Genomic DNA, 23,308 nt, shown 5'->3' with positions numbered 1-23,308 from the left:
GACGGGACAGGGGGACGGCATTGCATAGGTTCCGTTTCCTGTGACTGGAGCAACAGAGGTTTGCAAACTCTCTGCGCTTCATGCTGCAATTTGGGTGCTAGAAAGGCTGCGTGAAGTAACTTTTGCCAAGCCAGCATGAGGGCTGTGAAATGAGGAAAAAATCAACTACGGAGAAAACAAGGTAGGAAGTACCGAGAAAAAGGAGACTCTTGTGCGTTGTCTCCGTACTATAGAAACTGGGGGTGTGACTGAATACCCAAACCACCTACACTCCGGGGGTGCCACCCAATCGCTGCCTCTGTGCTTTGCAGAACTCCTCCCCTCTCGTTTTGGCTGAGCAGACACCCTTAGAGAAACTGCCTGTTCTGGCTCATACAGGCTGTAGCATATAAAAGCTGTTAGCAGCTCCTGTGGCCAGAAGCTTCAAAACCAGCAGAGTTTTGTTCTTTGAGGGTTTGTAATACGAGACACTCCTTCGCAAAGGTTCATATCATCATATGTGCAATATATACTGGGAGAACAATAGACTATTCTTTATTTTTTTTTCTTTTGGTATTATCCAGAGGTAAGCCATTCAGCTCAATAAATTTGCTTTGCATGTAGTTTTATCAATGCTAATCACATTTTTCTGAAGTTAAGTTTTGAATGCTATTTCTAAGATGTCCTGTTTTCATGCTTTATATGTTGTCATTTGCTTACTAGTTTATCTGCCACATTGTGTCCAGACAATCCATGCATATGGCATAGGCATAGCCTAGGATATGTTTTTCATTTTCAGTGGAAAACATGCTGCGGGGTTTCTTGCAGTCTCTTCCTTTAAGATTTATAGTGTTGTTTATGGACTGATTGGTGTGGCAGCCCTGTCACTACTTCAGGAATACTACTAGCTCAGATCATGTAACTCAGAGTATAACAGTAATTCCTTTCGTGTGTTTATAATAAGAACATACTATCACTAAGTATGATTATTGAAAATTGCTCAGTAACACACATTCTGACTTGACTGTTTTTATGATTGAGCTGACAGAATAATTTTTCTCATAACAGCCTGACAGTTCACTTTGTCTTGGTACCCAGATGTACAGTCACATCTTTGACATCTTCTCTTCTACAGATCTGTTTTCTACTGCCCTGACTTAAAGCAGACTACCTCTGTGGCTTATCTTTCTCCTTTGGCCCCAAAATGACAGTAATAGCTGCAATCAGTTGTGCTTTCTTATTTTCCATTCTCTGTGAAACAAGTGCATTAGTGTTACCCAACTCCACTGACCTACTCCTGTCAGAAAATAATTTCACTGACATTGAGACAGCTTTGGCAGCTCATCTGGACTCTGCAAATATTCCCAAAGCCAGGCGGAAGCGCTACATTTCACAGAATGACATGATTGCTATTCTTGATTATCATAATCAAGTCAGAGGCAAAGTCTTCCCACCTGCTTCTAACATGGAATATATGGTAAGTGAGCTTTGTTTATTTCAGAGTAAAACAAGTCTGTGATCTCATTTTTTTTAAACAAACTGTGAGGGTATAGTTAAGTAGATGCATTATTTTTAACTATTCATGCTTTCTAAAATGTTCATTCTTTATATTTTTTAAGTTGCAGTAACTTAAGCAAGAAAAACCTATAGTGAGCTCTGAACCTTTTACTTGCCCTGCTGAATTTTCATTTCCGTGAATAGTTCTAGTGAAGCTTCTGGGACCCAAGTAACTGAAATTATAACTGCTTGTTGGCTTGGGGAATAGTATGTGATCATATGTTTAAAGGGCTAATCATTAGTAGCGCCATCGCTTTTGTGGAGCACGCTGAAAGTTATTGCCCTGATGTATGCAAAAAGGCAGCTAATGACCATTTCTAATTTCTTTCACATGTAATACTTTTGGAGGCAATGTGGTACAACTGTGTTTGCAAAGTAATTCATATGATGCTCATGTGTTTTACTTGGTGCATATTGTTTCTGTGCACCTAATACAATGCTGCTTTTAAATGTTTCTCTAGCATGTAGGATTTCAGTGCGCTCACAATGTTATGGCAAGTGTTGTGGCAGGCACCTTTTCACCTCATTGGCAAATACTCATTATGTGAATTATCTGTTCCCGCAGGTATGGTAGAAGTTACTCATTCACTGTGATTTCATACTTGGCACTCCTAGCTAAAGCAATGTGTTTGCTACTTTGTGTTCCGACTTTGAATGCATGCATACTGTGGAGCTCCAATGTTAAACATAGGTTGGCCAAACAGAAGTTTTTTACTTTCTAAGTAAGATATTCACACTGTTTTGAAAGTACAGACGAGTTGTGTCAGCACCATAATACCAGCTTAAGGTCACAGAGTTTCTCATATGACAACAGGCAGTTAACTGGTTTGAGAAAGAGAACACCATCAGCTTGACATAAAAAAGGGATAATAGTAATAACAACTTCTCCTTTGTAGCAGATAATGGCTAACAATTTGGACATCTTTCTATCATAGATGTTACTTAAATCTGGATTTAATCATATAATCTGCTTAGCACATTCTGGCAGCATCTCTTTTGAGTGCTGAGTGCACTCAAAACATTACAGGATGAAGGCCCATTGCCATTCCATAGGCTGAGTTTGAAATTTGCTTAAGTGGAAAGGTCAGAAAGAGAAAAAACAGAGAGGTCAGAAGTCAAGCTCAGTCATCATTTTCATTGCTGTGCTCTCCACTGACATTTCCTTTGATTCCGCATAAATAAACTTTGTTGTAATGTCTGAGAGAATGGCAGCCTACCATGCCCTTCCTTGGCTTGTGTATTTTAGAAATGTGCTCCTGCAGTTTGCTTAAGTGAAGCCAGCACCCTGCCATATTCCCAAGAGTTTTGCAAGTGCAGTGTTCTTAGCCTGTTCAGTAAAAACAAAACAAAACAAAACAAAACTTCAAAAGAGAAAGCAAGCTTCCTTGAATAAGTCTCTGCTAATGCACTCTTAAACTGCCAAGATTTGTGGTTGGGTAACGTTGTGCATTCTGCTGCAGCTTTGCTCTGCAATGGTACTGTGCAAGGTTTGATACTAAATCAAGGCTGGAGCTATGCTCTTTACAGCTTACATGCTATTCTTTTTCTTGCCCTTCTTGCTATTGATTTTACCAGTACCAGCCAGCCATAGGATGTACCTGCATCCCAGTCAGCATCAGCCCCATCAGTACTCTCAAGGGCAAGGTCGAAGGCTTTCTTTCATGTCTGGTTTTCCGATCTGTGAGTGCTTTGTGACTTAATGCTGCAGAATTCAGAGCAGCACCTCAAGCTACATAATGATCCAGAGTTCAGTGTGAACTGGGATCCCCAAGTGGCAGCCAACCCCTTTGCCACCAATTCTCTTTCAGAATTTATCAGTCTTGTATGTCCCATGTAACTTTACAGAGCAAAAAAAGCCACACCCAAACTTTTATTGGGCTTTTCTCCTTGACACATTCTGTTCCTTCCCCTGATGCAGTCTGCTTCTCACTTGTTCAGTGCATTTACAGATACTTGGAACTCCTTGGGCATTATTCTCTCTGTCTCTACAGTCTGGGAATTTTGTGTGCTGTAGAACTTTGGGAGGTCTCAACGAATGGCTTTGGGTGCACAGGCATTAGGCAGGGGAGGTTCAGATGAACACTGCTGTAACAGAGCTGGGGCAGTGTTTTAATTCTCTTTGGGAGAGGTGTGTCTGAGTGCTGCTCCAGCCTGTTGTTGTATGCAGTTCCCAACGAAAGTGGACAGCTGGGGAGTCAAAAGCAATGGGAGTCATCGTTGAATTATTAGTCCCTAAGAAACTGATGTGTCTTATGACAGTTAGACTTTGGGAAATCTTTCTATTGGGACGTTAGCACCCTATGTGTCAGACTTTAAAGTAGTTCCTTTTGGTTCTGCTTCTGAGATTGCTGATCCCTCCAACTTGAAGTTTTCCCGCAAATACAAATCTAGAATTAGAGTGTATGTGAAGGAAGGTGAAAGGAAACAAGAACTTAAAGCCCTATAACGTACAAGTGATGACCTCTTCTATTAATTTTGGTCTTCTTATGACATCATTCTTTCTCATCCTAAGACTGTCATTTTCCAGTCTTTGCTTGTGCTCTAAAAGCTGATGCCGTACCTGCAGAAAGAAAGACAACCATACTTTTGACCTGGCAAAGTATGAAAAACATTTTCTGGAGAAAGCATGAAGATTCCATAAAATTAATGATTCAGAAAAAGTGAGGTATAGAATTGCCTGCAGTTCTTTAGTGAGAAAGGTATGTAAATCTGCACATCCAGTGGAAGTCTGTGAGCAAACAAATCTCTTTCTCTGAGTGCTAACTACAGAGGACTGTGTGGCCTTTATGGAAAACATCTCGGCTACTTACATACAGGCAGGTCTTTAAAGTTTCACATGCACCAAGCAGAACCAGTAACTGATATAGCTGGGCTTTTATGAGCATTGAACTCTATCCTCCAGGACATTCCCCTAGGCAAAATGGGAAATCTGTTCCAGTTAAGAGTACTCTGTTAAAGAGCAATACCAAAGACAAGCTGTTGAGTAGTTCATTGCTGGCTCTGCAAGGAGAGTCCTGAGCCCAGTAGTGATCAGCATCGTCATTAGTAGACTGGCAGTAGCATGTCTGAAACATGGGACAGGGATGGGACAGGATTGCACCCTCAAAACCATGAATATTTGTGGAATGCTCTCTGAAGATTTTAAGAGCAGGAAAGTGTTATAGATAAACTTGAGCCTGCTATAGAAGATGTTCTGATACAGTTTCAATTGCTTTTTGTTCAGTGAGTGTATAAATGCACTTTCATATTTGGGAGAATCTGCCCCTCACTGAACATGTCACTTTGTAGGATTCAAAATAGTAAAAGATTCCCAGACTAGCCTGAAATAAGTTAGTTTGGATACTCAGGAGTTATTTCATGGCAACATAAAGATAGTTTCTCATGAGCTGGTGGCAGAGATGCTGGAAGGGAATGGAGAATCTGAGCCTATTCATTTCTAGTAAATCCACATGAAAGACCATGATAAAATGGGCAAAGGAAATTAAATGTTGTTCTAAAACAAAAGTAATTCTGTTCCAAAAGAAGCTCCTGTAGTCCTGTGAGGGAGTCCATGTGAGTCATGAGGGAAATCTGGCCACTCTGTATGGCCCAGGAGCGACCCTTTTTGCTGAGATGATGACTTCGGAGACTTTGCTTTGACGATGAAGATCTGCAGATGACTTAGAAAGTCAGGTTAGAGAAGCAAAGAAAATAGCCCATTTAGTGCTCACAAATATAAATAACTGCATTATTGTTTCACTCCTAAATTTGAAAGTCTTGATAAAATTTTCTTGCTGTCAAGGTAGTCTTAAAAATGCTCTGTGAATAAGCAAGGTGATGAGTAAGACAAAATGAATAAAAGAAAACCCTACTTAAAGTTTTCCAGAGTCCTATTTAATACCCAAAGCCTTTTATATGGGCATGGGAAAAGTGGGTTAATTTGGTTTCCTCTCCAATTTATAAGTATTTCTGATAAATAAGCCTCACAACTTGTTTACCTTTTTTTTTTTTTTCTATCGTCAATGTGGTTTCTTAACAGGGAATTTTAAATCTTAGAGGACATTTTGTTCTTGAATTGTTTGCCCTGGCTCATCTTCATGGTCCCACTGAAATCATCTATGTCTATGAGTAAGGATTGCAGGGCTAGTTCCTTCAAGATTTATGTCTAACGGGTTGGATAGGGTCTCTTAATACATTGAGTTTATCCTTGCTGTGTTGTAGGACTTCCTTCTGCATTAAATACATATGGTTTTCATCTTTTCTGCTCCTGAACACATACAGTGATGCTGTCTCAGTCACATCTCTTGGCAAATATTTTACATTAGGAAAAGAAATTATTTCCAAATGTCTAACCTAAATATTTCACTCCAAACCCCATATATATGCGCTTCTTAACTGCCCAATAGAATTTCTCTTCTTTTTAATTTCAAATGTTACCCTTTACATGTTTACTGACAGTTTTCTTGGCATTAATTAAGATGCATGCATGCATGCATATGATGGTTCTGTAATTTCCACATGCATGTCTTACAATACTTCTGTATGTTGGAGCAAATTACAGTTGCAGTCTATTTACAGATCTTCTGTTCAATCAGAGAACAGCACACTTAAATGTCAAAGGGTATTAGGCCCATCGTTTTAACTACGTGTGTATAAGTGCTGTAATGCAATAGAGAATTTACTCTAGAAGTTACTGGCAGCCTACTTTTTCCATTGAATAGCCTTGTTGCATTAAATCCTATATTCATGGTGAAGATTAAAATAATCAGATGATGAGTTAGGGTACAAAGATCTTAATCTGCTTTTCATCATGCCAGAGCACAAAGTAAATTTAAGTATAGCCCACCTCAGTATTCTGGGAGGGGAGATATCAAGGAGCTTGGAGCTTCCCCAGTATAGTCCACCTATCCCACTTTGCCATAACTTTTAGCTTGCTTTATTCTGGGAAATTCACAAGTGAGGTGATAACAAACGAGAAGGGGTGTAATGGTGAATTGTGCTCACTGGTTCCATTTTCTCCCTTCTACTACTTGTGTTTCTGTTTAGCTAACTGAGTATGTCCCTTCTGCCCCATGCCATAACTCAGCACCAGCAGTGTCTGGAGATCATGGGCTAATGACCATGAAACATCAATTCTCTTAGAATAAAACAGAAAGAACTGATGTGATTTACATGGCTACAGTTAGGGATGTCTGCATGACAGCTTTGAAAGGAAGCAGTCATTTTGCAGCATACTCAGCCACCTTCTGCAGTGGAGGCAAAATAGAGAATCATAGAATCATGGAATGCTTTGGGAAGGGACCTTTAAAGATCACCTAGTCCAACCCTCCTGCAGGGAGCAGGGACATCTTTAACTAGAACAGGCGGCTCAGAGCCTCCTCCTACGTAACCTTGAATGTTTTTAGGGATGGGGCTTCCACCATCTTGCTGGGCAACCTGTTCCAGTGTTTCACCACCCGCATTGTAAGCTGAAAGCAAGCAAGAGTAGATGGAGCTAACTTTCTGCCAATTTTGGTGCAATAGAGTTATATAGCTCTCTTTTGCTTCACAGGTGAGTTTATTGACTTACCTATTTGCTACTGCACCACTGTCCTACTCATCGACTGTCAGAGATGCAGGATGCTGCTAGAATAGCTGTGTTAGACTTGCTTTTTTTAGAGTTTCTTCCCAATGTTTTATGCGTAAGAATTTTAAAACATCCATCTTGATGGTGTTTAGAAGAGAATATTTACATTGTTTAAATTTAGTATTAGCAGAAAGCCTTCTAGGAGTTTAAGCAAACAAAAAACAACCTAATAAAGTCTCAGATAGAAAAGCAGCCTGCCCAGAGCCCTCAGAATTAGACATTCCTTTATTATTAAATGTAGCACCTCTTGAACTTCTTGGCTAAAAACAGAGACAGGACATTTTTCACAAGAATCTTGATCCAAAGTACACAATATTTGGTTTCATACATGAATGGAGATGATAGTAACCTTAAACCTCTCAATGATTTTATCCTCTTTCCATAGCTGAAAAGAGAATCTGAAAGAAGAATAGTCTATCCAGGTCTGTGAAAATGTGTTATCTCGAGATAGCAGAAGATGGAAACTGCACGATAACCACGTTTGCTTTTTGTACACAGAATACTGTCTTTGCGACAGGCACCTCCACGTGTAAATGTATCTTCAGGTGTCTGGGATGGGGTTTGAGATTCAACTGAGAATGAATTGGTTTTGATTCTATATCTGTACAGAGATATTTGTTGATACATATCAAGAGAAAGAATCTTAAATTGAGCTTTCTCCTTCTGAGAATAAAGAACTATTGTTCTTATTCTTTATGCTGCAGAAAGAAGCTGCTGTGTGTTTTCTTTTGTGTCATGGTGCCATATCTTTCAGTTAGAGCTACTTAGAAAATGATGAGTATTTTCTTTTGAAAACTTTTGAAAAAATAAAGAACATTTTCTGTTTTAATGAAAAACTTCAGTGGTTACTAACAAAAAAAAAAGTTTAAAAATGTGGATTTTTTTAATACAGAAGAGAAACAAAACACCATGACAGAAATACATTTTTTGTTCATATTTTGTGTCTTTGAGAAAAAACAATTCTCTTGGATCATATTTAAAAAGATAGAGGTGGTTAGACACCTTCCTCTTCAGACTTACAACCAACTGTCAGGGTGACATGGATTTAGACAAAGTTTGGTCCTTTTTGTTACCACTTGTGAGATAAGCTCTTGCCAACTAAAATATGCTTTGCAGTAGGTTAGGAAAGCACTAAATATTTTAAGATACGTAGCTCTGATACTTAACTTTTCCAAAAGCTAAACAAATAATAGCATATCAGGGCAGCTTATTGTTATTAAATCTGACAGCCTACCAATTTTCTTTGTTTCTTATTGTTTAAAATCCTGGTGCCAAACATGAAAAGAAATGTGGACAGCCTTTAGAAGAAACAAGTTGACTATTAGCAGTGGTCAAGCTGTAAATGATAGCCCTTTGAATTTGGACCAAATAGAAACCCAGAAATATAAACTTCTATATAAAATATGGACTTGAATTTTCATAAAAAAAAATTTTCTGGTGATGAGGTTTCTTGTATCTGTCTGGTGATGCCCTGATTACTAAAAGGCAGGCTTTTTAACACTGAGCCCTTCAGAAGTATGAATCAGATGTTTGGAGGTTTTGTTATATGAGAGTAAATTGACTATAAAACATTGCACAATTTCACTTTGAGTTGCAGTGGAGTATTGGACAAGCACCTTGATGAATTAACCCTCTATTTATTTGCAAAAGAATGACGTACAGAACTGTGATTCCCATCAAGATTTTTTTTCTCTGGAGGGTAGAGTTTGGCAATTTTCTGTGTAAACTTTATAATTATTACCTAATGCGTTTGGGAAAGGACTTGCACATGTGGTAGGCACCAATTACAGTACGCACAGTAAAATTTCTAACAGGTGGCAGTTGAGAGCAAGAAGTATTCATATTCTTAGAGAGAGAGAGAGACCCTAGAGTCCAAATGATCTCAGAGCCCAAATAAATATATAAAATTTGCCAAATCTGTCTGTAAATTCCAATGAGCTCATATGTTTTCATCACACAGTATGTATTGAAAAAAGTGAAGGCAAAGAGATGAGGCTCTTCCAATCACTCTGCTGAAAAAGCATGCAGGCAGAAGGGCTGCTGAGTTGTTTTATTAAGCTTTGTGCCAGATTTGGAATAGTGGACGTGGTGGGGGGTCCTACAGAAAGTCTCTGAGCCTGAAAATGTTACAGATTTGACTTTTGAGAAGGGGAGAAGTTGTGCGAGGGACTCGTGTGCCCTGCATGCTGCTGTGGGATTTCTGAAAGACAGCCACTGCATGTGCAAGCGGTACGACTGGTACAAGGCTGCATGGCTGAATGACCCACGAGGACAAGACCTGCATGTTGAAGGGTAGCAGCCTACATCTGCTAATCCGCTCTGGGACTTGCACTAGCAGCTGTGGAGTGCAGCTGCACAGATGGGCTGGACATGTCAAATTTCATCCCTCAGCTTCCCAATGTTTTTCTCACAGGAAGAAATCGCTTGAATTGAGGTTTTCTTCTTTCCCACTTGCTGCCATTCTGGATGTAAGAGCTTCTGACCTTCAGCTGGGCAATCAAGCAGAAGCACAGGGCTAATGGAGAATAAAATCAGAAATCTGAGGTAGAAAGGTTAGTTTTTTGACAGATTATTGTTAAAGGAAGGTCCTACTGGCGACCTTTCTGAGGTATGTAGGAAACACTGTGGATTTGTTTGTGCCAAATAACCTGAAGAAACTAATGTGAATCTACAGTAACCATATATTAATGACAAATAAGATGCTAAAACTGGCAAACAAAACTATTACTGTGAAAAGTAACTGTGTTACCATGCAACTATACTCAAATTGCATATCCCAGCACTTCAATTGCAATCTCGTCATGTAACTACAGTCATGTAAAGAAGCTGTTGAAGAGGAGGAGAGTGTACTTCACCTGTTTACTCTGTATTTTTGCTCAAACCTCCGCCTGGTGCTTGTCACTCCAGCTGTACAGTCGGTGGCAGCAAGCTGTCATGCAGCTGTCATGGTAGTACAGGCAGCAGCTCCTGCCCGGTGGGCACTCAGGGAATTCCTAGGAGGGCAGCAAGTGACTGGTATTTGTATATTTTGCTTAAAGTACTAGTCTTACCACTCAGAAATATGCAGAATATTATCCTAGCTGATAGATCATGTTAAAGAAACCAAATCCAAACCAAACAGTGAAGTTCTGACAGCTGCTGTTGGTATTTAACATTCAGAACAATGCTCTGTTCCCTTGCACTCTTGTGCAAATTACGGGAGCTTCCTTCCTCCTGGCAGTAAAGATGATCTAGGAAAGATTAAGGATTATGATGGCACATATCTTTATGGATTCCCCAGTTAGCCCATATCTTCTATCTAGCAATCTGTTTGCTGGCAGTCTCAGGGAAGGAGCACTCCTCACAGTTTTTTCATGTTTTCTTTGTGACAATGAGGGCTGTAAAGTTAAATGCTTCCAAAGCCATCCAGTTTACACACAGATACCCACAAAGAATGGGAAAAGCATTAATACAGTCTACCAGTTTTATTCTGTTCCCTTGGTGTTTAGATCGCATTACTAGCCGTTTCACAGTACTTGCAGAGAAGAGGAGAATACATTACTGTTTGCTTCAGTAAGGATGTCTCTCTCATACAAGGCAGCCGTAATGATATAACAATACTAAGTCAGATATTTTGTTTTATCACTGGAAATCTCCATTCTGAACTTCAGGGAAGGCATCTGATTAATCTGAAAATAAATTTTTGTCCCTGAAAATCAGGAAATCAGGAAAAAAATTAAATTAAAAATGTTTCAGCTTTCTCATGGAAAGTCTTCCTTGGCTAAATGATCATCCCTATCTGAATAATACTTCTCCTTCCTCTACGCATTGCCTAATGAAGAAACAGATTACTGAAGGGTAGGCTGATATTTCTTTCTCACTCTCCATGTTTGCCAGGAATAGTGGATCTTAACTTCCTCTTATTCTAAATTCTGGACTTTAAGAACAACTTACAATTGGTGACAGTATCAGTCATTCTTTCTCAGGTGTGACATCTCTAGTGGAGGCAACTAAAATGTTAGTTTTCAATTTGCCTTTTCAGCTCTACAGATATCACTGGGTTAAGTATCTCTTTTACTTGGGAGATATTCTACTGCTTGACTCAGTCCTTTTTGTCTACCTGTAAGAAAGATGAAGTAAACATTTTATCTGTATGTACTTTATTTTTACTTTTGAAGCAGTGAGTCATCAGAAAATATAACATCAGACAATGTAACATCACTCTTAAGGATAGTGAATGCAGTAAAGTCTTGACAGATCTTACTGATGTCTTTGGAAGAAGCCAGTAATTGCTTTCTGTGGGAAAAAGAGAAAAAAAATCACAGCATGTGTTGCAGGCTTTACTGATCGGATCATAAATCTGAGGATAGTTATCAGCAGCATGGAAAGTGAAAATTATGAATTATCTTTCTTTTTTCTTTGACAGTGTGTTGAAGAGGTGTAATAGAAATGGATGGCCATTTTGAAATTTATAAAGCAGATGGACTTTTTTCCATTTTAAAATTATGAAATGTTGAAATTATTTTTTTTCAAATAGTGAGGAGATACCCTCTTGCAGAAATGGGAAAAAAGTCATTAATGTATTCTGGTATACATAAAAGCGATTTAGGAATATAACATTTTTACACTTGTAGGGGTGGGAATTGTCCGGTTTTTAAGAAAAACATCCAGCGAGGGCCTATGTGGAGTTTTTTGACTTTCCTTTTTTGACTTAGTTAATGATATTTTGGATGATCTATAACATTCCTAAACTCATCTGCATTACTCAAAATATGAGAGAAAGCTTTGACAGAGTGCGGAAACCTCTCTCCTCTCTTTTTGCTAAATGTTAAAAACGTTCTCTCTAAAGCTATGGGAAACCTTAAAGCATGTGATCAAGAAGCTAAAGTAATAGACATACATGGCCACTTCTGTGATTTTCTTCCTATTTCAGCAAATTATGAAATTAATATTCATTAAATGTGCTTACATTATGTTAGTATGTTTCTAGCTCTTCCAGCTATGGAAAAAATCTCAGAAAATGACATGACATAGCATTTTATCCTGGCGTGGCATTCTTTGGATGGCCAAGCTGAGCTCTGAGAGACATGAACTGCTTCCTAGAACCCTGTGGACTGCAAACTAACATCTCACAAAGTCAGCTGGTTCCGGTCAGAAACATTGTGGCGCCTGTGTTTGGACCCTCTTATTGAGACTGGTTAATTTAAGGAAAAAACACAGTCATGTCATGAGCTTCACTGACATCCAGAGGTCCTGAATAAAGACCTTACAGAAGAAAAAGATTTAGTTTCCTAACCTTTATGTAATTACACATGGAAATATTGTGAAGCCAGACTAAAAGGGCTCCAACCTGTTGTGCAGCAAAACTAAGAGGTGCTCCATGGAAACAGGAGTTCCTTAAAGAGGGTCTGACATTAACTATTCCATCTAGTCATACTGAAGACCTATAGTGAATATATGCCACCTACTTTAATAGAGATACAGATCCCAGGTGACATGAATCCTCGATACCATCAAAATCCCAAGGTGTGTTGTTTCGTTAGCACCAATGGTAGGCTTCAGACACTGAGAATGCTGCTTTGAATCCCTCCTCAGTTTTAGTTAGTGTAATTTAGCCATGACTTCATACACCTGTCATTCACAGATGTCAGCAAAGTTTGCGTGTTCAGGGTGTGCTAATAGATGTTGCAGTAGTGCATTTAAAACTAGGAAACCTTACTTTTCAAATAAAATTACCACAGGGAAAATGTATCCAGAGTAGCAGCATATTTGCAATAATACAACAATCCTTTAGAAAGTTTGCAGTAAAAACAAATGGTTCAGATTAAGAGCGTGCCATTTAGTTTGTTTTGGTAAACTTGTTCAATGTTTTCTACTTACAGATGCAGAAGTGAGGTTCCTGTCTGAAAGTACATTGTGGCTTTCAATGTTATCTCTTGTTCTGCCACATAGTTTGCTGCTAAGACATGCGTTGTGCAGGGTGTCAAGAGAAAGCTACTCCATTTAAACAATCGGCATTAGGAGTACAATTCTGACTGTAATGAGAATGGTGTTTCTATGTTCAAATTATAGTTTAAAATTAAAGCATAGCTATCAATGTAGAAAGAGAACAGTAAATTATTTTTCAACAAATTTTGTGCACAGATCTTAATAATATTGTAGTTGCTTCTCTTCTTTTTCTTCATCATAATGTTTATTCAGCTTCACCATAATTTTAATAGCTAACAGGATAGTTTTGTCCAGGACCTTCTGTTCCAACAAAGACCAAAAGGGCAACTCCATCCCTTCTACACATAAATTATCTAAAAACAGCTATAGAAACAGCTATAGAAAGGAAGGGTATGAGGGAACTGTGTCCCACATTATTAAAAGGCTTCCCCTGAGGAAGGAAGGTCGCTTTTAGGGCTTCAAGAAATTTAATTCAGCATTGAAGAGATTTTGTTTTATAGTCCATTGCTTATTATACATTATGAGAACAGTAGAATACATTTTACTATTTGTTTACAGAGTGAAACAATCAAATAAATCCATGTAGGGTGAAATTCTGGACTCTCTGGCAAAGTTCCACCTGACTTCATTAATGCAAAGACTTTAGTCCTGACTCTCAACCAACATGTGCTGTGTGCGTGCAGAGAACACCCCAGAGCTGCCTCATAAAGCCTCACAAAGTGGTCTCTGGTGTTGAAACTCCCCAAGCAGAAGCACTAGCCTGTTCCCTGTGTTCAGTCTGCTTGACAATTTCCAAGTGAAGTGTAGTTTTGAAGGGTAGTTCTGCAGCAAGTAGTGCAGAGGACAGTCGTACAGCTTTCTAGGAAAATAATCTTTGGCTGGGGGAAGAAACATAAATTGGCCAAAGGATGTTCATTTCAGGTTGCCAGAGCAAGTATGGTGAAATGCTTTAACTCTATTGCAGCTCAGTTAGACCTAGCTGAGAAGTGGGGAGGGTTTCTATGCTGGACCAAATGAGTGACCTCGAGAGTTTGGTGGTGGTGGGAAGGAGATTTTTATACTGGGTGGAAGGAAGCTGGCTGCTTCCCCAAATACTAATGACCTACCACATGAAGATTTGCTATCCCTGTGGAGAGAATGAGCGTAGCTTGGCACTGGGAGTTTGCATTATTAGCATTTGAAAATGAGTCACCTCCTCAGATCTAGACCCACTGAGTATGCAAATCTTTATCCTTTTTCTCTTCTGCATTTTCATGTTCATTTCACAGTTTATAAATTTTTTATCACATCGTTTTTTTAAACTCTTAGCTAATCACCTTGATTTTTTAAATTTCTTCTCATACAGAAACTGTCCCTCTGGCTTTCAGTTTACTTCAGTTTTTCTTTTTAGGATATTTTTCTGTTTCTTTAAATGCTTTGTATCTCTGTACACCAATGCTTTATATTTATGTGCAACAATGAAGTCTCATGGGTTCAAAATCTAAATGTCTTTGCCCTTTTCTCTTACATGCCCAAAAGAGGGGACTGAACAGAGATGCAAATTAATAGAAGTTTGGACTCAGGATCAGACTTCTTTTGAAAGGGGTGAACTAACAGTACAATCTCTTACAGTTTAGAAGATTTTAGGTCATTATGAGATAATTTTTCCATTTTAGCATATATTAATTATTTGCCTGTTCTCATGGAGAATGATCTACAACTAGTCCTAGCGGGACTGAGACCACCTGTTTTTCTAGGAAGTAAATAAAATAAGGAAGGTGAAGCACTCCATCTTCTCCCATGATATATGAATTATTTACATAGCATTAGAGGCTTTTCACCAGCCAGCTAATGAAGGAATGGAGGAAATTAAAAGATGCTGCATATGCTCCCCTCCCCTTTATTTCTTATTCAGTTGATATTTTCTTTCGCTGTCTCTCTCTATTTTTATGTTTCCCAAAAATTTCCTATATCCAGAGATCGATCACGTGTGAATAGATAACGGAAAGCAGAGTGCGCTATTTATCACAGTAATGCTTACCTGGCAAACTCATGAGTTCTGAACTGAGTTTGAAACAACACCCTGAAACTTTACCAATCAAATGCTGCCAGTGACTCCTGAGAACCAGAAAATGAAGCTGAGGAGAAACAGAAGTGGACTAGCAATGCTCTCACTGTCCAAAGCGGGGGCCACGCCTAGTTTAGAGAGGGCATTAAGAGTGCAAACCCAATCCAGACTTCTCATTTCTTTCGGACACCTAGCATGCTATTTTGCAAGGCAATTTAGTATGCGAAAATATGCTGGTTGGAAATCAGGAGCTTGGTCTATTTGTGCAAATACAGTGCACATTTAGATGATTGTGGGACTGCAGCCAGGTCACCTGGGAACAAGCACACAAACCTCATGTTCAGCATCCTGGCAAGGAGCACTCATGCCAAAAGTGTGATTAATCCCAGCAAAGGAGGCTGTTTATGGGGTGTCACAGTCCTGGCAGAGCTGTCCCTTATGGATGCACACCAGGCAGCTGTGTTTGGACACACACGCTGGATCCCTGTTTTCCTCTGTTCCCCTGGGCCTGGGCAGGCTCCAAACGCTGACCACGTCCCTGGCCTCTCAGGCACACTCCTCAGGCACACTTTTATGCTTGTAACTACTGTTGCCCTCTCTTTAAGCCCTCCTTTTAGGACCACTGATGTATCAGAGAGATTATAATGGGGTTTTTTTGTACACCAACCACATGCAGCTAGTTGATTTACGGCAGAGATACAACGTGGAAGAAATGTCTGTACAGAGTTTTCTTCCCCTTTGGCCCTGGAGTGTTTCCTGGGTTTTGGACAGAGCCATAGCAGTCCCAGGTCTCCTCTCTTGTACCCTAGTGCTCCAGCTTAGCCTTCTCTTTGCAAGTTACAGGCGTATCTCTGACTCTTCTGGGAAACCCCCCTCATTTTTCAGAGCTGAAGTTAAAGTGTTTCCTGGCTTGAAGACTGTTCCTTCGTAGAATGCTTCTTCCTAACACTTCTCTGTTTTGTCCTTTTCCTGGCAGTTTGCTTTGACTTTGTTCTGGCACCTTTTACCAACAGGTGTAAAGTACATCTGCTCTGCTTTAAGCACCATCCATCTTACTTTCTTTCCTTAGGGTGGTTCCACTTGAATGGAAGACCATTTGCATTCAGGGTTCACGTTGATCTCAGCTTTAATCTAGGAGGTGCCTCACCCACTCCGTATTAGTTTAGTTCAATGATAGAACAATTTCATAAAATTTACTAAATTTTTTCCTTTTCACTTAGAGAAATTTCATAAACCACCAGAGAGAGTCAGGGCATGAATTACTGTCCTTGTCCATGACCTGTGGTCAGTCTATTCAGTCTGCAGGTTTGTGCAATTAAAAACATGAATTCAGTGTTAGAAGCATTATTAGCTCATAGTACAGAAAATATTTGTGATGTGGGCCACCTTATCCTTAGATAAGCTTATTTCTGATTTTGTCTTTTGTTTCGTTCTCAGCGAGCATACTCTTTATTTCACAGACAGTCAAGATTTATGAGTTTAGGTTTGTGTTTAAAAAGCTGCTGTGGGCTGAGTAGGCAATTTTACCACATTCTGTTACTGCCTTTCTACCTGCAGGTCACTAAAACTGTCCAGCACCAAAGTACTCCACTCGAGGTATTCAAAATGTACATCTAATTCTGGGATCTACAGCCTACTTGGGTATCACTTAAACACTAAGATATTCTAGGATTGGTGCATAATAACAGTAACAATAACAATAATAACAGTTGGTGCGTATGACAGTGAGATACCTATCTGGAGCTCCAGTGGTGCAGTAGGTTCTATTGCTGGTAGCTGTTATTGCTGAGAGAAGCCTATTTGCTGTGGAGAAAACAGCAGAGTTACAAATCAAGCATGTAAGTGACCATGCAAAGCATGTAAAGGAACCAGTGTTTAAATTCAATTGTAGTGTTCCTATCATTGGAGAACTTAAGAAGTCACATTGTTTATTCTTACAGAGCTGTTATCCTTTTATTACAATCAGGGAACAATGTCAGCCTCCGTGAAGAATAAAGTGGTGACTCATACTGCACCTGGAAAATGTCCATAGTCTTTGCTGTTGTGGAACCCGTTTGATTGACCTTGTGGCCTCAAATACGAAAAGCTGCCACACACACTCTCTCTGGCTATAGATACTCTTGCGATCCTATTTCAAATGTGTTGGAGTTTTGTGGGGTATATAATACCTGTGCTGAATTGTTCTTCCTCATGTGCCTCTCCTTCACTTCAACCTTCTGTCTGAGTCCCATTCATTTCACTCCTCTCCACAAATGGATCTCATCAACACAGATGGGAAAATGGTAGGAGAATGTTATTCAGTGAAAGGCTTCTCCAGATAATGGGACAGATCTGAATACTTGGCTTCCTTTGATGATGTGGGTGGGAATTCTGTCCAGCGTTAGGGTAAATCCTGATAGATCATTGTGGCTGGTTGAAAACCCAGGCAGCCCAGGTGACGGTTGCTCCAGGAGCAGTTTTATCTTCTCTGAGAGGAAAACAAAGCAAATGAAAGTGTTCAAGGTGGGAATGAATGGAGGCCACTTACAGCCACAGGCAAAGAAGCAGGCTTAGATAAGGGGAAAGAAATTAATTTAATTCAAAACAACAAATTTTGCTCCAGGAGCAGTTTTATCTTCTCTGAGAGGAAAACAAAGCAAATGAAAGTGTTCAAGGTGGGAATGAATGGAGGCCACTTACAGCCACAGGCAAAGAAGCAGGCTTAGATAAGGGGAAAGAAATTAATTTAATTCAAAACAAACAAATCATCAATTAAATTAGGGTAGGACAGGGGTTAGGGTAGTGCCTTCCCACACGTCACTCAGCGCCAGAGGTGGAGGAGGGGAATACAGGAGTGAAGGACACAGTCCTTTTTACTTCTGGAACAAACTATGGGACAAACTTCCTCTGTACACTTAGCCCTCTCCCCAACAGGAGGCAGCTTGGCATCGCCACCTCTATTTGATGTGGGTGGTTGTCCATTGCCTGGGCTGACTTCCCCAGAGCTGTGCTGGCACGGTTCCAAAGCTCAGTCACTGTGTTTCTAGGGGTATCCAGGTTTCCACATTCCAGCAGGGCCTTCATCCTTGGCTCTTCAACCCATCCCCTCTTCCCTTGCTGGTGATCAGTCACTTCTCAGTACAAGGGGGTTGGGGTCCCTCTTCTCTTCCCCCACCAGTGATCACAAAGTTAAAAGTCTACTTGTCACATGGAAGATCATTACTGTCCCAGTATATACTGGCAGCAAACCTCTTGTTGCCAAGGTGACTGCTCAGTGGTCTCTCTTCTCTTTTTCATCCTTCCCCTCCCAAACAATAGAGCGCGCCCCAAAAAGAAACCAATTCACACCTTTTTTTATAGTGTTTTTCGCGGAGGTGTTGATTGACACAGCTTGGGCCAGGAGCTGGCATGAAATTGAAGTTGGGGGTTGCATTTTGCAACGAGAGTTACAGGGCCCTGTAGCCCCTTCCTCCCACTACCTCACTGCGCCAAAACAAAAGGCGGCAAAAACTCCTTTTGCATCCAAACAAGGGGGGCAGCACCCCCTTGCCCTGGAGCTGAAATCCTAAAGCATGACAATCCTGTACATGCTGCCCCACAGTTTTCTGAATTCCAGGACCCTCTGCCTAGTTACAGTCATGTAATGTGTTACGATAGTATGTTTGAGACTTAAGATACTTGCTTCTTGTGTTCTTGCACTGTAATCGCTATTTGTTTTTTCTGTTCTACTGCTAAGGATATTTTATTTTGTTAGGTTTGGGATGAAACTCTTGCCAAATCTGCAGAGGCTTGGGCTGCTACATGCATTTGGGACCATGGACCTTCCTACTTACTGAGATTCTTGGGCCAGAACCTGTCTGTAAGAACTGGAAGGTAGGCATATAACCTCAAAACAGTTATTTTGTCAGCTTCTGAACAGCCTTTGAGATCCAGATGTTAGACCAATGCAAGTGTCACCCAGTATTCTAGCAACGCTTGATTTTTATGTGTGTTCATTTAACTTGAGTATTATTGCTTAATACTATGCCCCTAGTGATGCATGGAGAAATGTGTATTTAGATGACTTTCATCAGGGGAATTAGCAGCAGAAAATTCCAAAATACCTAAATCTAAAATGACATGTTTTTCTTTCTGTGTTTTAAATAAACCCAGGTATCGATCTATTCTCCAGCTGGTAAAGCCGTGGTATGATGAGGTGAAGGATTATGCTTTCCCTTATCCTCAGGATTGCCACCCCAGGTGCCCCATGCGATGTTATGGACCCATGTGCACCCATTACACACAGGTTATATAAATTATATTCTTCTATTTAAAATCTACTGTCCAAAACTGGACTTTTCTGTGATGTATTTATAGCTCTCTCTGAAGTAAATGTATATATATATATATTTATTTTCAATTTGGACTTCACCAATAATAAATATTTATTCAGATGGTTTGGGCCACTTCCAATCGTATAGGCTGCGCAATCCACACATGCCACAATATGAACGTCTGGGGATCTGTTTGGCGACGAGCTGTTTACTTGGTATGCAACTATGCCCCAAAGTGAGTTGCTTTCTTTTAATATTGTTTATTTTTATACTTCATGCATGTTTTGGTCCTCTCATAGGACTGCTTACTCCTTTTTCTGCAGCTTGATCTCTGTTTGTGCTTTTTCTGTGGGCTGCTCCTTCATTCTAACTTTACATCTGAACATACAGAAAATGCATGACTTTGGCATACAAGGAAGAAAAAGAAATAACCTGATATGTATGGAACAAACCCCAAAACTAATTTTCTGTTATTGTTGTTGTTATTATTATTATAATTCTTATTGTCTACCTCCTTTGTGCTGACTCCATTTTACTTTCCGTTCCTTATTTCTTCACTCCCTTAAGTATACTCATGGTGAGCTAGACTTTCTCAGGGAAGAAATCACACTGTAGATTAGACCCTTGATTTATGCTGAACACACCTTGTTGCCCACAAGATACCTTTCCTTATGACCATGCCACATATGGGCATCCATACCATAGGTTTCCTACAAAGTCCATCTACCTGAGCTTACTGAGTAGACCTGAGTCTACAAATCTCATATCGTCTTCTACATTAGAGTCCTTTAAGGACTCTTAAGACTTGACTTTAAGTCAAGGTCATAGACACCCACAGGTGGCCCCATATATGGTAGCTGTGCAAAGATCTGTGTTAGATTGAACTGAAGAAATGCATTTTCTCCCAGCATTTCCTAGACATCATCCCAAGCTTACATCTGGGTCCAGTATGAATCAGTAAAGTCTGGCTCTGGGTGAGCTTCGAATTGAGGTCTGGTTTGGACCAGTGCTTCAAAAACAGCATGGACAGTGTAAATGGTTGGTTTCTCTGACTGCATATTAGGCAAAGCCATAGTTCTGTATAGGAATCTAAGTGTAATTAATTGAACATGTTTTCCGTAAACTTTCAGTGGCACTGGTCCATTTGTGGTAAAGAATATGCAAGAATATGTCATTATTCTAGCTGTTATGTGAGTAAAAGAATTTTTAAGGATTTTGCAACTTAAAATAAGATAGGATTTAGTAAGAAAAATGACTTGGGAAAAAACATACCTTTGGAAATCAAGGAGTTTTCTCTGTCCTTTTGTCTGCTATCTACTTCAAAAGAGTGGTAAGAAATAAATATGAGGGAGCAAAGATCAGGCAGCAAAAACTGTATCTAACTTTTAGCTCCACAACATGGACAAAGTGAAATCAAAGTTTATGTGAGAAACCCAAATAATACTTCTTTATGTATCATCATTTGACAAAAATGTTAAAAATTACAAACTTCCTAGAATACATTTCTTATGTTCGTATGTAGGAAAAGAATGGTTTTATACATTAGGCATTATTGAAAACTGATGCATTGTTTTTGTATCAGTTAACAATGAACTAATGAAATTGTATATTTTCTCAGTCAAGAAATCTCACTTTTTCTCAAACAGCAAACCAAAGCCTGGAGTTACAAACTGCTTCTCTGGATGTGATTTTGAGTAGACATTTGATTCCTATGTAGTGGAATCAGGATCTTCACATTTACTTCTTGCACAGTCACAAAAACGCTATTGAGTGGTCTTGCCTGGCTTAAGTTTATTTTCCTAAAAATTAATTATGTTAAGGGCATTGGGCTTAGAGTCCTTGCGCACACATAGAGAGGTCTCTTTGCCAGTCAATAAAGTCTGTGTCCTTCTGAGCAACGAGCACATTAGAAACTCCTCTGAAGAAGAAAAGGGTGAACATTATAGCCCCATTCTGAGTTATGAAGATTGGAATTTGGCAAAGTTTTAGAACTCCAATAATTTTCACTGATGCCACTCTGTAATGCTGAAAAATATCTATGCTTCTGAAATCAGGAAAAAAAAAAAGTAAGGACGATAGCTTCAAGGTTTAGAAAGGCCCTGACCCTGGTTATCTAATGGATTCACATGAATCAGCTATGCGTTGCAGGAAAATGAAGCAGAAATCAGCTTTCAGCAAACTCTTTCTGGATTTCCATATCTGTTATCAAACTAAATATATTTCCTGAGCACTCAGTCTGCTCTACCCACTTGGAAGAAAAGTAGGAATGAGAAAATCATTTGAGACATTCCTACTTTCTTCCAAGGCACAACCTAGACCAGGGCTTTTGATCCAGTGTTATTGGCTAGGAGGTGGGCGATGAGAAAATGTTTCATAAATAATTGCATTACTCACTGCTATACCACGTCACATGCAAACCAGAGGAAAGTTCTTTGCTCAGTGAGACATAACATTTAAATAAAAATCTAATTTTAACTTTCTTTCTGCCTACATCGGAAGTGTTACATGAATCTCTAAGAGGGTTTACATAAGCACCTAAAAGTCTGGATGTGTTTTTCAGATGTTCCTGGATCTTTCAGAGTTACTACTTTTCACATGTTCACTCTCCAGCCTTGTGCCCCTTTCCGTGCAGGGTCTATATCACAGCTCTATTCACCAGATGGGAGCCCTCCTTCTCCTCCCGTTAACACCTATGGGACCCCTACAAATGCCCCAAACCAATTCTTTTGAATACATTACTGCTGCCAGTAGTTTTCATTTTCCACCAATTCAGCCCCAGAGCTTCACAGTGTGGACCTGGGGTAGTGCAAGAATAAGATTTAGCTCAGTTTCTTCTTCCACCTTTCAAAAAAGTGCATGTGTTGCTAATTTCTCATGAATATAGCCCTCCAGTAAAAAAGGACTGTCCCAGGCTGGAAGAATCAAAAATCATGTGGCTGTACTAAAAGGAGGAAGAATGGGACATCACCAGTCTAAAAGATATGGAATGGACCACTGGCCTGGGGTGACGTGGGCATTCTCCTGTTGATTTTTGGGGATCGGTAGATCAACGTTTGTCAGAACATACACAGAAATATAGTAATGTATGTTTTCAGTAACAGGGAATTTATAGGAGATTGCTGAAGAAATTAACTGTAATCACCCAAAACAAGTATGGTTAGTGAAAATTTTTTTTCTTCCTTTCTGAAATTACTGAGCAGTCTTTTTCCTTTTTTATTTTCAGGGGAAATTGGATTGGAGAAGCACCATATAAAGTAGGAGTCCCATGTTCAGCTTGTCCTCCAAGCTATGGAGGTTCTTGTACTGACAATCTTTGTTTTCCGGGAGTAACATCAAACTACTTATACTGGTTTAAATAGTTTAAGGTTTACATTATGTCAAAAAAAAAACCCCAAAACAAACCCCACAGATGAGTAACAAGAAGCTTGTATATTGAATTTTGCACATATTATATATAGAGATACTGTAATAATACTCTGTTGTTTTCTTTTTGTATGCTTTTGTATAATTAGCTTTCAAGTATAGTATAATTGGTTTTAACACTTCGGGATTTAAGACTCACATTAACCCTTCTGGATTAACATTTTGTTAAAGGAGAGCAAACTATTTTTCACCTTAGCAAGAGTAGCTTCCTGAAGATTAGGTTCTATTAAAAGCACATTAAAATATAGAATGACTTTCTTTTAAAAATAATAGTTGCAGAAAGAGAATAATACTATGCTTTAAAAATGGAGTGTGATGTGCAAAGCAACAAATGGTCTTCACACTGCCAGTGGTTCCTCCCATTTACACCTGTGCTTTCACTTGCAACGTCAATGACACATTGAGCAGAGGAAAAATATGTGCAAGAGAAGCTGCAGGATATTACCTACCTCATGCACAACACCTATTCATTTACGG

General features: G+C 39.4%; 1 protein-coding gene across 1 annotated transcript; it reads left to right on the top strand.

Moving 5' to 3' along the window:
- Positions 1-322: 322 nt before the first annotated feature.
- PI15 (peptidase inhibitor 15) lies at positions 323-23,074 on the top strand. The gene is made up of 6 exons (XM_010135120.1): positions 323-565; positions 1,115-1,456; positions 18,850-18,968; positions 19,248-19,380; positions 19,528-19,643; positions 22,632-23,074. The coding sequence occupies exons 2-6, from the start codon at positions 1,184-1,186 to the stop codon at positions 22,765-22,767; spliced, it is 777 nt and encodes a 258-aa protein (XP_010133422.1). The 5' UTR covers positions 323-565; positions 1,115-1,183; the 3' UTR covers positions 22,768-23,074.
- The last annotated feature ends 234 nt before the right edge of the window (positions 23,075-23,308 follow it).

The sequence above is a fragment of the Buceros rhinoceros genome, unplaced genomic scaffold (genome assembly GCF_000710305.1).
Source record: "Buceros rhinoceros silvestris isolate BGI_N320 unplaced genomic scaffold, ASM71030v1 scaffold18644, whole genome shotgun sequence".
NCBI lineage: Eukaryota > Metazoa > Chordata > Aves > Bucerotiformes > Bucerotidae > Buceros > Buceros rhinoceros.
This window is presented reverse-complemented; position numbering and strand designations above follow the sequence as displayed.